The sequence below is a fragment of the Musca vetustissima genome, unplaced genomic scaffold (assembly GCF_032173495.1).
Source record: "Musca vetustissima isolate MV318-11 ecotype Yass unplaced genomic scaffold, APGP_CSIRO_Mvet_v1 utg12356, whole genome shotgun sequence".
Classification (NCBI taxonomy): Eukaryota; Metazoa; Arthropoda; class Insecta; order Diptera; family Muscidae; genus Musca; species Musca vetustissima.
The window spans coordinates 30,034-44,763 of NW_026889211.1; the positions used below are offsets into that span (position 1 = coordinate 30,034).

The 14,730-nt window shown below is 29.3% G+C and overlaps 2 protein-coding genes across 2 annotated transcripts in view; one reads left to right on the forward strand and one right to left on the reverse strand.

Moving 5' to 3' along the window:
• The first annotated feature begins 440 nt into the window (after positions 1-440).
• Positions 441-1,319, forward strand: LOC133336918 (serine protease 1-like). Its single transcript, XM_061545189.1, has 2 exons — positions 441-691; positions 755-1,319. Exons 1-2 carry the CDS (start codon positions 444-446, stop codon positions 1,317-1,319), a joined length of 813 nt encoding a protein of 270 aa, XP_061401173.1. The 5' UTR covers positions 441-443.
• Positions 1,320-5,484: 4,165 nt separating this feature from the next.
• Positions 5,485-14,730, reverse strand: part of LOC133336910 (formin-binding protein 1-like) — a 30,857-nt gene continuing 21,611 nt past the window's right edge. The window contains exons 3-10 of the mRNA XM_061545182.1: positions 13,965-14,109; positions 13,596-13,886; positions 13,356-13,534; positions 12,986-13,175; positions 7,935-8,287; positions 7,514-7,648; positions 5,740-5,906; positions 5,485-5,672 (exon numbers count right to left, since the gene is read on the reverse strand). Of these exons, the coding sequence (XP_061401166.1) occupies positions 5,509-5,672; positions 5,740-5,906; positions 7,514-7,648; positions 7,935-8,287; positions 12,986-13,175; positions 13,356-13,534; positions 13,596-13,886; positions 13,965-14,109 (1,624 nt within the window). The 3' untranslated portion in view covers positions 5,485-5,508. The remainder of the gene's footprint in view (positions 5,673-5,739; positions 5,907-7,513; positions 7,649-7,934; positions 8,288-12,985; positions 13,176-13,355; positions 13,535-13,595; positions 13,887-13,964; positions 14,110-14,730) is intronic.

A 14,730-nucleotide genomic window follows, 5' to 3' on the forward strand; every position in this document is an offset into this window, starting at 1 on the left:
ATTTATTATTACGATTGGAATAATAAATCAAAGTTATACAATTTAGCTCTAACAATAACAATAAGTATCCTATCCCTGTTACATGGAAGTATTGTTAAGCTGTATAATATTGTCCAACAAGTATTATAGACAGTGGCATTTGCCCATTATCAATTTATTTTCGATTTCCTGGAATTTGTTTATTTTTTAATAAATCTCGGTTATATTATATTTTTTATACCACATCAATGGCAATAGATAAATAAAAAACGGGAGATTACAAATAAATTGACATTTCCCATAATCCATATGTGGCCACAATATTAGAGGCTTGGCACGCGTCGAACATTTCCTCTACAAGTGTGTGATAAGAAAAGTTTTAATATGATAAGTTAACATATTACTATAAAGGTATGATCGATGATGGGTTACACCAGCAGTTGTATTTGTATAGTAGTAGCACCATGAAATTGTTAATAGTTTTTGCATTGGCCTTGGCCGCCGTCTCCGCTGGGGAAATTATCCAACGCGATTTGGTTGTACCCGTCATCGAAGGTGAGGGTCGTATTACCAATGGCAATACCGCTACCGTTGGCCAATTCCCCTATCAGGTTGGTCTATCCTTGAAGATTAGTGCTTTCTCCTCGGCCTGGTGTGGTGGTTCTTTGATTGGCAACAACTGGGTTTTGACTGCTGCTCACTGTACCGATGGGTAATTTTTAAAAGATTTTCTCTAAAATATCAATTTATTTCCTTTTTTGTTTTTGGTGTACAGTATCTCCTCCGTAACTGTCTACTTGGGCGCCACCGTTCGTACCTCCGCTGAAGTCACCTACACCGTTTCCAGCAGCGACATCATCATCCACTCCGGGTGGACTGCAAATACCTTGAAAAACGATATCTCTTTGATCCGCATCCCCGCCGTCAGCTACACTAGCCGCATCCAACCTGTCCAGATTCCCGCCATTGCCAGCTTCTACTCTTCATATGTCGGTGATTATGCCATCGCTTCTGGTTGGGGCCGTATTTCTGACTCTGCCACCGACGTTACCAACAACTTACAATGGGCTCGCATGCAAATCCACCCCAACACGGTCTGTGCAAAAACTTATGGTAGTTTAGTTGTTACCGGTTCCAATATCTGCGTTGCCACCACCGGTGGTATCTCCACCTGCAATGGTGATTCTGGCGGTCCATTGGTTTTGGAATCCTCTAAGATTCAAATTGGTTTGACTTCATTCGGTGCTGCTGCCGGTTGTGCCAAGGGTTACCCAGTTGCTTTCACCCGTTTGACCAGCTATTTGGATTGGATTAAGACTAATACTGGGATCTCTTATTAAGGGGACTTCCCCCATTCTCGATTTTAAATTTTTAAAATTTTTATTGTGCTGGTAAATAAATACCACCCTTAATAAATACCACCCTTTAAGTTACTTGTTTACAAAATAAATTAGTTTTCAAAATCTCGGAAAATTATATTTTATTTGTTTAAATAATCAACCCCTGCCTGTATCTGAATAAATTTCTACCCACAATTTCACTTATTACACCTGCTATCATTCAATCCTTCATACATCCATAAGGGAGAATTTTAAAGAATTTCATTCGACCATCTATGGGCCTATATGTTTTAAAGAATTCTATACGGTCCATAGATATGGACCCATAAGCATGGATTTTTTTTAAATTTTATTCGGTCATTTAAGAACCCATTAGCGTGGATTTTTTTTAAAGAATTTTATTCGGTCATCTATGAACACATTAGCGTGGATTTTTTTAAAGAATTTTATTCGACCTTCTATAGACTCGAAAAAGGGAAAATTGAAAAGAATTTGTTAGACCATTTAAAGAACCAATTAAGGGAATTTTTTAAAGAATTTTGTTCGTCCCTGTATAGACTCATAAACGCGAATTTGTAAAGAATTTTTTTTTTACCCTCTATAGACTCAAAAACGTAAATTGTTAAAGAAAAATTTTTGACCACCTATAGACTCAAAATCGTGAATTTTTAAAGAATTTTATTAATGGTTTCTTCCGCTGGGATTTCGTTTAATATTTGTTTCCTATCCATTAATTTTTAGAAGCTCATAAATATGACGAGTATTTCATGTTCAAGCTTTGATTGGTACACATTTTGAACTAATACAGCTCTCATTATCCCTAATCTACTTAGGGTAGATTTGACCCATTTAAAATAAAAAAAGTACATTTTTAATAATTTTTTTTTCACTTTTATTTTTTTGTAATCGTTTCATACACATTGTCATCATCATTGATTTTTCTCTTTTTCATTCACTTGTTTTAATTGTTTATATAATAATTGCAGCATTGTGTAAATTCTCCTTTATCGATTTACTTTTTAAATATTATATAATAATTCTTCTTCTTTTTGATGTTTTAATACAGAATATATTATAATTATTTGAATATATTGGTTATTCATTCATTCATTAGTTAATAATATTTATGTAAAAGGATGTGGGTATGTCTGTGAATGTGTGGGTTTTTATTTCTGTATCCAAAGATACTTGTCATCTTTCCGATTTCCTTGCTTTTCAAAATTGTTTTTCTTTTTATGTATATAAATGTTTAATGATTATTATTTAGTTTATTTTTCAACTTTTATGAATGTGTGTTGGTTTTTTGTTAGTGTTGTAGGGAAAAAGTTTTGAAAAATAGCAAATCAAATTATTATAAAAATAATATTATAAATATACAAATATTTAGTTATACATATTATATATACTAATATTAATTGGTTTATTATTTTTTATATATAAAGTCAAGTATATATAAAAAAAGGATAAAGGCAACATATTTCATGGTTTTAATGCTAAGGAAGTAATAAAAATTAATTAAGCTATTTAAAAAAGTAAACAAAATGCCAGTTTCAAGCTAAGCAATTGGGGGAATTTTTTTACGTTGTTAAAAAGGGGATTTTTTTCATTTTTGTTTTTTCTTGTTTTAGAAAAGAATATTAAAATATTTTGTTGGCGTTTGTTTATATATTAAATGTAGACATATAAAAATTATTATTATTTAAATTAAAAAATTAATTAAAGTCATAAGATAAAACTAGTTCAAGCAATTTTTGTTGTTATATCATTTTTTTTTTCATTCCATGTTTCACAAGTCAAACAACAAAGACTAAATTAAGTTTGTTTAATATTAAAAAAAACTCGTTGACTTACAACTTATTATATAAACTTAATACTAACTTAACTATATTAAAGACAAAAATAGGAGGGCTATTTAAATGGACAAACCAAAAGAAAAAAAAAAATACTTAAATTATTCAACTTTTATACATTTTCTTATAAACACGCTTGAAACAAAAATAATAAATTAAATAAAGCGCTGTATAGAGAGAGAAAATATAGATAGAATGTAAGAAAAGGTATCTGAGGAGTCTATACAAAGACAATCCGAGTAAGAGAGACAAGTAGTTAATCAAATATTTCAGGGAATTAAAAAATAATGCGCACTCGAATCATTGCCTTTTATTTTGCGTATGTTTTAAATTTCTTTTTTTTCAAATGTCTTGGTACAAAACTCGCTACATAATTTTATACAAAAATTATTGGAATTATGTATCCGGATTTTATTATTTTTAAATTTTGACAATAATATCTTTGATGCTTGATTTTCTTGATTTTCCAGCCACTAAAATATTGTAGTAATAAGGGACATTTGGAGATATATGTTCAAATCAAATTCAAAATATTATCATTGGCATAACTGGCAGTGGTATTCATTCTTCTTCTTCTTAAAAATCGGACAATTTCAAAATATATTGTTTTTTTAAAAATAGTAGCAAAATATTACAAATGCAAATTGTTATTTAAAATTTAATAAAAATTTGATGAAAGAAAATGTAATTATTAATAAATAGTTTCCCATTTAATTACTTTTATATTAATGTATTTATTTTTTCGTATTAGTTTGTTTCTAACATATTTGAATATTTTATGTGCACACAGTTTTTGTATTTTGTAAAATTGTATTTTTTGTTATTTTCTTAATATTTGGATTGATTTCATTATAGGTTTCAGGTCAATATTGATATAGACGTTAGTTAGAGTGTGGGTGTAGATTGAAACGTTCTGTTTTTTTTTTTGTAAGTGAAAGCTTTTCAGTTTATATTTTTATTTCACAAATATTTATTCCTGTTTTTTTTATTAAAAAATAGTTTTTTCTTAACAAATTAGAAAGCGGAGAAATTGAATACCGAAAACAAAACTATTGCACCGGAAACAATATTTCAGTTCAAATCATTTTAAAAAATGTATTTAAAATTTGACGATATTTTTCTTTTTATACAATATCGTATAAACAAGATTTGGAGAGATACAAAATTGTGTTTTATTAAGGAAATGGTACATAAACCACATGAGCCTTGTTGAAACCACAACAATAAAAGACTACTGCAAATTTTGAAGATTGAGCACCTAAAAACCATATCTGAAGCAAAATACATTCCCATGGCATTTTATGCTATGATCTGAATTCTACTCGACCCAAGACAATCACAGCCAAGAACAACATCATGATTTTCATGCCATTGATGGCTTTCGTATTTTTTTGTTTCTCCTTCAGGAATATAAAACTTCCTACACACAGGTCATCTGGAAATTTTCTTAAGAAATAGATAAGCTTGTGGAGGTGTTCTGAACAAACACATCTGCTTCCAGAAGTCTTGTGAATATAAGTGTTAATAATTATATAGATGAATATTTGAAGTCTTCATCTGTAGATGTAAGACACTGCATATTTTTTTTACAAATAATCATCCATAAAAGACATTTAAAAGAATTTTTAATACAGAGGGCATTCCAGAACTCATCTAAAACTATATATGTTTTTAGTCTGTCATTTAGTTAGTTCTAAAATTATTAATGGAATTTTAAAGCTTTAAAATTAGATCTGAAATATGTTATCGGGCAAAGGAGCAAGGAAAAAATGTCTAAAGAAAAATTAAAACGCTTTATATAAGTGAAATCAAACTACTTTTGTCCAAAAAATGAAACATATTCCCTATGCATTCATAAAACACACAAATAAAAAAAGAAATCATAAAAGAAAAACATTTTAAAAATATACAACTTAAGCTCTTAGAAATTATTATATTATTTATAGTTCTATTTATGTATACATAGGCATGTAATTAATATTTATATTTGTATATATATATAAAAAAACAAAAGTATACTAATATTGTTTTAATGGTACAAACTATTTCTTTGTAAATAATTAAAATAATTATTAAAACTGGAAAACTAAAAAATGAAAATAAAATGAAAAATACATTATATGGTATAATAATGAAAGTAAAAATTGATGATTTTTTTCATTACTTTTTTCGAAAATAATTTTTGTTTTTCTCTCTGATGATAATAGTAGTTTTGTTGTATTTGTTTTTTTTTTTCTTTAAATATATATAGAATTATACTTGTCGTATTTTATTTAGCAAATTAGTAGTTTATGTTTATAAATATATGTATAGACTGTTGTGGGTGTGTGTTGGTTGACTTAAGCATATAGTGTACATTCAATATAACTTGTGGGCACAAAACCTTCATCCCAGCCATTTGTGTTGTTAATGCGACGCACACGCGTCCAACCATCACCTTGATCAATTTCAATCACTTGTAATTCTTCGCCTTCGCTCATGGGTATGCTACCTTCACTTGTGGCTAAGGGTACAAAAAAATTACAATTATTAAATTTTTCAATAATAAAATATTTTTGTATATATATTACCTTCGAATGGATATAAAGCTCGACACGTTCCTAGCGGTTGTAGAGGTTCCATTTCTGTTTCATAATAGGCATCTTCTCCCATTGCATTCTCGTGTGTACTACCATGTCCCGAACCGGGCAATGATGTGTGTGATGTACCCAAGCCACTTTCAGGACTTGCCGAACTGCTAAATTTCAACATGTAAAGAAAGGCAAAAAGAGTAGGGAAATCGTTGAAGTCTTTGTGTTCTTTTTTTCGAATATAATTGAAATTTTACAAAAACAGAAATTAAAATGCGTTAATTAGTATTTATGTGTATTGGTGTTTGTGTACATGAATGTTATAACTTTTTAATAAATACAATTTTAATTTTTTTGAAAAATATAATTTCCATTTGAAATTTGTGGGACTATATTTAAAAGCATTTATTGTATTGATAGGTTGTACATCTAATTTATACAACATTCTCAAAAAAGTATTGTATAAATATTTTATAATTGGGGTTTTCTATATGTTTAGATAACATTTTAATACCTTCCGGATTCTGCAGCAATATTTTTAGGCCTTTTAGGTGTATATAATATCGTTAGAATCTTAAAATATCCTTAGACGATCTGCCTATAGAAGACCTTTCAAAAGAAGGTATTTTGTCAAAAAAATTCTTTAGGAAGTGTTATTTTTAAACAAGACCTTTAAAATATATTCTGGCCTTCAGCATAAAGAAGACATTTATAGGACCATAAAAAAGAAGGCTTTAAAATATATTCTGTTTAAAAAAATGTTACCTTTTTAGGGTCTCCTGTATATGGAGGACTATTAGAAGACCGTTTGTATATTTAAGACCATGAGAAGGTATTAGGAATGTATTCAAGTGTCTTTAAAAGACTTTTAGTTTTTTTTGTGCCTGCAGAAAATCCATGCATGTTTTTCTCGCTACCAACAGCTTTTAAAAAATATCTATTCAATGTGTAAACCTTTAGAAGGTATTATATTTATAAAATATATTTACAAATCACTTCATCTGCATGTAAATGTCCTAAAAAGTTCTGCATATAAAAGGTTTTCTGTCTCTACATCACATTTTGAAATCATTAAATTTTTAGAAGCTATTCTATCTGTTAAGAACCTTTAAATATTTTTTAACATACAAACATTTTATTTTTCAAATGAAAATTTTAATATAGACCACAAATGAAATACTGAGGTCGTGTCAGTTCAGAAGGTATTTTACTTATGGAAGAAGTCTTTTAAAAGGACTTTTTTCATAGAAGACCTTTAGAAGGACTCCTCTCCATAGAAAATCATTTGTTTATGGAAACCTAAGGGGAAGTCTTCCGTCCATAGAAGGCCTTAAATTGATATTCTATATTCAAAAGATTTTCTATACATAACAGGCCCCAAAATAGACTTCCAAAGCTATTCTACCTAAGGTCATCTGTCAAAAAATTATTATGTCTATTGCAGACATTTAGAAAGACATTTATCAAGAAAATCTCACAAGTACATTCTTTCTGAAGGTAAGACTGTAGGATTCTTTTACAACCGTCAAAATTTTGATAAATAAAATCCCAAATGTTCTACATTTACAATTTCAAATGGAATTATTGGAATTTCAATAAAAACGGCTACCAAAATAAAATATCGTTTTCGTTTGGGTTTGCATGAAAATGATAGACAAAAACAATGGATATACGAAATGATAGAAATGAAATAGAAACAATAAATGAGAGACACAACAAACTACAAAAACAATATCGTTATTTTTTTGCAATCAAAAGAGACTTATGAGTGTACCCGTTATTGTTATTATTATGGCCATTTTGAATTTGCGCCACATTATCCTCAGAATCTGACCTGCTTAAACTACCAGCATCGTCTGGTTGGAAATCACCATCGTAATTGTTGTCCTCGGTACTACCGTTGGAATGCCTAGAAAAATAGAGAGTGAGAAATATAAATTATTCGGATAATTGAATACAATTGTAGGTGAGAATGTAAATGCTGGATTAACAAACAAAATAAGCAAGTGGACTTATACGACTCCTTTGGACAATCTGTAGATCTAGATGTAATGTCTAGTCTTGTCTAAAGAAAGATAAATAATTCATTTATCATTAAAAATCTAAGTTTTCGCTTTGTTAGTCCTGCTTAAACAAACTCCAACATCCACTGTGATCAAGTCTGGAAGTGAAAAAAAAAACTATTTTATACTTACCTTGACGATCGATGGCCATTGTTCATACTGTGTGTACGATTCGCTTGCGGGCTATTATTTGCAATGGGTATTTGATTGGCTTTCTCCAAATAACCTTGATATTTTTTCAAATCCATTTTTAATTTCTCCAGCTTGTGTTCGGATTCATTGAGTTGTCCCTCAACGGTCATGGGATTGCCCAACGATGAATTGGCTTCATAGACCACTTTCATTTTCATGAGACCGTCACGTGCCGCCGTTTCCTGTTGTATCTTCTGTTGTAGTTCGGCAATTTTGGCTTGCAGTTTTTTACGTCGTTGATTGGGTGGCAGATCACTGAAATCTTCCTTTTGTCCGTCCGCAGTTAGAGAATTCTGAATAGAAATACGGATATAGAAACATAATAAATTAATAAAAGGGTTTAAGCAGGCGTAAATAAGAATGATTGAAATAAATAAAATTTATTGGTGCATTAGAGAACAACAAGAACGAAAACAACATGAACGAGAGAAACGGCAAGGCCAAAATAAGTGGTTGGTGGGTCAGTCAATGAAGGTAATTGTTAGGATGCCTAATTTTGAAAATCATATGTCAACAAAAGTGGATTTCTTTGGTCTTCTGTAGGTAGATGCCTTAGTCTTCAAATGGGAATTCTATAGGAAGACTTTTTATATCTAAATGAGAGCCGTTTATGCCTTCTGTAGGAAACAATTTATTCCATCTATTGGAATCCCATTTAGGCCGTTTATCTCTTATTTTATAAAAAGAGAGTTTGAGTCTCCTATAGAAAGGCCTTTGTAATTTAATAATCTGAAGCCTTCAGTAACCACTAACCAACCACATTGTGATTATTTGAACAAACGAAAACAGATCATGCATATACAACAATTTGGAATACACAATTAAAACAAATAAAAAATCGGGTAGTTAACCAAAAAAATTATGATTTGAAAAAAAGTTTTTCAACAATTTGCAAATGAATGTATGAAAAAAAAAAACATAAAAAACGACGTGGGGTTAAGGTGAGTATTTGAAATTGAGAACTGTGATCTATCTCTAAGACTAACACTTTTGTTTTTTTTTTTTTTTAATATTTAAAGAAAAGTGACTATGTTTATAGCGTGTTAAAATTGTGATTTTTACAGTGTACATATTTAATTTACAACAAAAACAAATAATAAATAAAAAATGTTGTTAATAACTGCAGACAAACAGAGCCCATAATGGTAATAAATTATTCTGGAATATATGACTCTGTTTGACTGTATTAATATTTGTATTTATTTTATATTCCATATTTATTAAAATATATATTTTTGTTGTATTTAATTGTTAGTCGTGTCATACCTTCATCGTGATACAGGCTTCAATAATCTTCTGTTGCTGTTACAGAGAGAATTTTTGAATTTGTATCACATTTTTTGTTTGGTTTGTTTTGCAGGTTAGAAAATCAAAGCAAAAGCATTTTTTTTTTTTGAATTTTGATTTTTTGTTTAATGAAAACAATTTTTAGTTGTTTTTAAGAAAAATCAAATTGTTTTGCGTTTGGGGTAATTGTATGTTTGTTGATGACGATGATGATGATGATTACCGATGAAAGATAGATTTGTTTGTGTTTTTTGTGTGTGGGTGTGTGGTGTAAATGACAGAAAAGAAATTTTGATTTTAAGCCAATAAGCATTTAAAGAAGCGTATAACTAAAGTTTATTAGCCAATATAAGGTAAAAAGCATAACAAACGTTTGTGATTTTGAAAAAAAATAAATAAATGTAAAGAAAATTCAATATTGCAAAAAATAACAATTATTAAAAAAAATATAATACAATAACGAAAATAAGCAGGATTAATTTTATTTTTGCAAAGAAAATTGTTATGCCTGTCTAGAAGATATTCTACATATAAAAGAATACCTTTAAAATATCTTCTGTCTGACAGGTCTTTCACAAGGTCATTAGAAAAATATGTCTATTAGAACAGCCTTTAGAAGGACTTCTGTCCATAGAAGGCCTTTAAAAATATTCTCTCCATAGAAAACCATTTGAAGGTATTCTGTCTATGGAACACTAAAATAAGGTCTTCTTCTTAAAATGATTTTCTTTATATAGAAGACCTTCAAAAGATTTTCTATATATAGAAGACTTCCATATCTACAGAAAGCCTTCAAAGCCTACAGAAATTCTTAAAAAGGTATTATACAGTCATAAAGATATGTCTGGTGTCTATTTAATAGAAGATCTTAAGATTACATTTTGTCTGTAGATATGTTTCTATTATGGTTCAAATTTCTTCTATAATAATCAACGTTTTGATAAATGGTATTCCATATTTTCTAAATTTGTAATTTTAAATGAAATTTTTCTACAAACAAAATGATTGTTTTTGTTGAGTTAACATTCAAATTATAGACAAAAACAATGGATAACGAAATGAAATAGAAACAATAAATGAGAGACACAACGAAGTTCATAACCAATGTATTTTTCGTTATGTTCGGTCTAAATTTTTATACCATCCATCATGAGGATATATAAAAATCCAGCTGTGATATTTATGGGCTTTTAAAATAGCGACAATTTATTAGACATGGAGCAAACTAGGCGTTTTTGATGAAATAATCTTCTACAACTTCTTCAAGATAAGGGGTCTGGTGTATCAAAGTAAAACAAAAACTGACTATGGACTAAAAGCTAAAAAATTGGGAATTAGCATATTTTATATAAAAAGGGCAAAATTAATTTATTTAAATATATATGATATGTAGTATATGAATGTATGATATATAATGTTGATTACAAATGACTATGTATGTTTTATATATTATGTACGGTAATCAAGTAATAATGTTTACATACACAAATTATTAAAAAACATAATAACAAACAGTAATTATGAATTGGATGGATGTGAAAAAAAAACAATTAATTGGACATGGAATAACATTCAACAGTTGAGGAGAAAATAAACATTTAATTTGAAAGTAGTAACATAATAAATAAATGGAAGCCAATTTATTGTTATTCGAATTGATGATGATATCAAAGCTCAAACCAAAAAACTGATGCAGAACAAAAAACGGAGGATATTTGAGGACTCGGATGGAAAAAAATGTGAGACAATTAGGACAAGAAAAAACATAGAAATTGTAATGAATGAATTTACACATTTTCTTTTTTTAAATTGATTGATTGTAGTTTGTACTTACATTAAATGTAAAGTAAAAGTAAGTGGTAATAATTTTTTTGCGAAATGAAACGTCGTCCATTTGATGAGTAAAGAATGTATTCGACGACAAGGCGAAGAAAATGTAGATTTTTTTTGTTTTGGTATGAGAAGAAAAGAATGCATTTGAGAAGAAATGCATCGATCGACAATGTTTTATGTAAAAACAACACAACAGAAAATGAAGAAAAATACACAACAAAAATTGTACAAAAGATACGCCGAAAACATAAAGAGTAAAAGAAAGAAAAAAAAATAAAAGCACATAAGACTTTATAAGTATTTGAATTAAAGTAAGAAACTAAACATAAATAAATTGTATTTTTTTTTTTTCAAAATTTGCACAAACTGTTTGTTTTTGAAAATAAATTTTATATATAATTTTAAATAAACAAAAACACATTTAACTAACTACTACATAAAGCATTTGTTTATATTGTTCCATTGTATAGATTAAGAAGTTGACAGTAAGGAAATGATAAAAGTCGAAAGACCTACACAACCCACTTTGGTTAAATGCGGAAGAAAATCTCTCTGGATTTATATTATTACCCATAATAATAGTATAATAAAAAATTATCAGACATTTCTAGATTTAAAGCTATTAATTCAAAATATGAAAAAAAAATGTGAAAAAAATCAATTTATCTAACAGAAATAGCAACGATCAAGAATCCATTAATATTAAATCTGACTAACTATATATGATAGCTAAAGTTAAATCTGGAGCTATTCGAATATGAATTGGATAGAAGAAGCTATCAGTAAAGCTGGATAGAAATTATCCTAAACAAGGGTCATACTGTTATTCATATTGAGTTGAACGAGAGAGGCGTTTCATTTACATTTGTCTAAGTAAATTGTTCAGTAGCCAGAGCAGGCCTGTTGTGTTCTCTTAACAAAAATATCAGCTTAATAAATAGTCCCCGTCCTGACACATAGACCCTAATAGTAGTCAGAGCAGGCCTGTTGTGTTCTCTTAAGAAAAATAACAGCTTAATAGATAGTCCCCGTCCTGACACATAGACCCTAATAGTAGTATTAAATGTATATGATTTTAATAGACCCTAACCTTCAATATTATCAGTCTTCTAGCTCAGATCATAAGAAATGCTTACTGGGAAGCAGAAATTGATGCTTTTTAGGTGAAGAATAATGCGAACAATAAAATGAAAATGTCTAATAAAATCTGAGACCTTACTATTGGGCCTATGACAAAACATGGACTTATATTGAATATTTTACAGAAATATTTCCGAATTTTCAGAGAACTTTTTTTTAAAATAATTTAAAATTAAAAATATGTCATAAACATGTTTACTTCATTTGTATTAATCATAAAACATGGACCTATATTGAATATTGTTGCCAATCTACTCTTAAAAAATATCGGATAATTGTTTACATTATTAGTATTACCTATTTCGTAAATAAGTGAAGACTAATGCGAACAATAAAATGTAAAATGAAAATGTCTAATAAAATCTATTGGGCCTATGTCAAAACATGGACCTATATTGAATATTTTACCGAAATATTTCCCAATTTTCAGAGCACATTTTTTATAAATAATTTAAAATTAAAAATATGTCATAAACATGTTTAATTATAAATTATTATTAATTATTATTATTAATTTTATAAATATTATTATTAATTATAAAACATGGACCTATTTTGAATATTCTCGCCAAACTACTCTTAAAAAAATATCGGAAAATTGTTTACATTATTAGTATTACCTATTTTGTAAATACAATACAATGGAACTCATATAAAAAATGCTAAATGATAACAAACAAAACATCAAAAACAAATACAAAAATAATTGAAAAGTGAAAACATTAACTTACCTTATTACTGCCAAAAATATTGAATATCCCCACTCGCTTCTTAATTTTATTAGCACTTATGGTACCCTTAACAGTTAAATGACTCGACTGTACATGATTATAATGGGATTCTTGCGATGTATCAAGAGTATCCATTTTTGACAAATCCTCGAAAGGTATATCGCCTGGTGGTGTGAAACCAGATTGATATCTGTAAAATAAAATACAAATTACATTTGAAACTACAAGAGAAATATTTATTCAAGATTCAGGCACAAGAATGGTAAAATGGGTTCTAAGAGAATGGACATTTTTTCCACATTCTTTACACGGTAATATCAGTTTTTTTCTTCCATCAACAATGTTTGCATTTAAATTTCATTTTACTAACCTTTCGATAACCTTATATGAATCTTCTTTTTCATTGATTGATTCGCCGGCCTTTACCATACCCTCCAGACACCGGGCTATTATGGGTGCAACAGAGGATTCAACATCGGCAGCACCAATAATAAATTCCCGTATACCTCGGGTGCGTTTTTCATCCAATTCTTGCAGTCGATTAAATACCTAAAAGGGGAAACAAATATTTATCAAATATTCTGAATTAGGTGGAGTATCCTTTACTTACCTCCGGTAATAGTTCATGATAATGCTGTTGTTGTAAATTATTTGATTTCTGCAATTGATTGGCATATTCATTCTTTGCATCGTCTGACTGTTGTATTTTGGCTGTCATAATGTTCTTGTAACGTTCGACCTCAGCTCGACTTAAATTCAGATCCATATCAGCCTTTTTGTAGTTTTCGACAGCTTTTTCCGAATCACGATAAGCTTTCTCATAGTTACGTTTGGCCCGTTCCAATGCAGCCAGTTGTGTGGTGAGGTTTTGATGTAAAATTGTACCATTGGAGAGGCATTTCTGCAAAAAGAGAGAATAGAAATGAATATAAGGTAAGAGAGGGTGGGAGGGAGAGAACAAGAAATTTATGATACTTACTTTTCGCTCTTCCCGCAGAGTTTTGGACAGCAATGAAATGCCTTGTATAATTTGTAATTGCAGGGATTCAGCAACAACTTCCCGTTGTCCAGCCAAGTCACTGATTTCATTGAGAACTTTACGGAAAGCTTGCCATGATGTGAATCTAAAGGAAAGAAGGAGAAGAGCATGAGATTATTAGAGATTTAAAGAAGACAAATTTTAAGCAATGTGAGTGTCTTTGTTTGTCATATTTTTACTACAAAAAGCGGGTGAGGGCTTTTAAAATATCAACTGCAGATGGTTCTAAAAGACCTATACAACTTTCTGTCGAAGACCTGCAAAAAATCTTTTGACTAGAGAAAATCTGCTGAGAAAGGCTGTGATGATCTTATAGACTATAAGACAAAAAATGTTCAAGGGTCTAATGGTTGAAAATCTGCAATAGATTTTCTTTACCATAAGATGATCAATAACAGACCTCGTTTTCTGCTATATATTGACTTGTAGAAGGTCAATAGGAGATATGTACAAGACAATGTATGTTTAGAGGTTCTGTATAAAGTCTGATAATTTGATATTTTTAAAAGACCTGTATAAGATTCTGTTGGAAGCCATAAGTCTATAGAAGACTTCGTCAATGTTTTCAATGAAAGAAGACCCTCATAATTCCAATTGAACGACCCATAAAAATGTCAAGTCTACAAAATCCATATTTAGGTGTCTTCTATTTATGGGGCACGTACTGAATATATGTTAATACCTTCCGCGATAAGGAGAAGGAAGA

Coding starts and splice junctions, on each gene's coding strand:
- LOC133336918 (XM_061545189.1), top strand. CDS start 444: ATGAAATTGTTAATAGTTTTTGCATTGGCCTTGGCCGCCGTCTCCGCT. Junction 692..754: donor GCTGCTCACTGTACCGATGG/GTAATTTTTAAA, acceptor TTTGGTGTACAG/TATCTCCTCCGTAACTGTCT.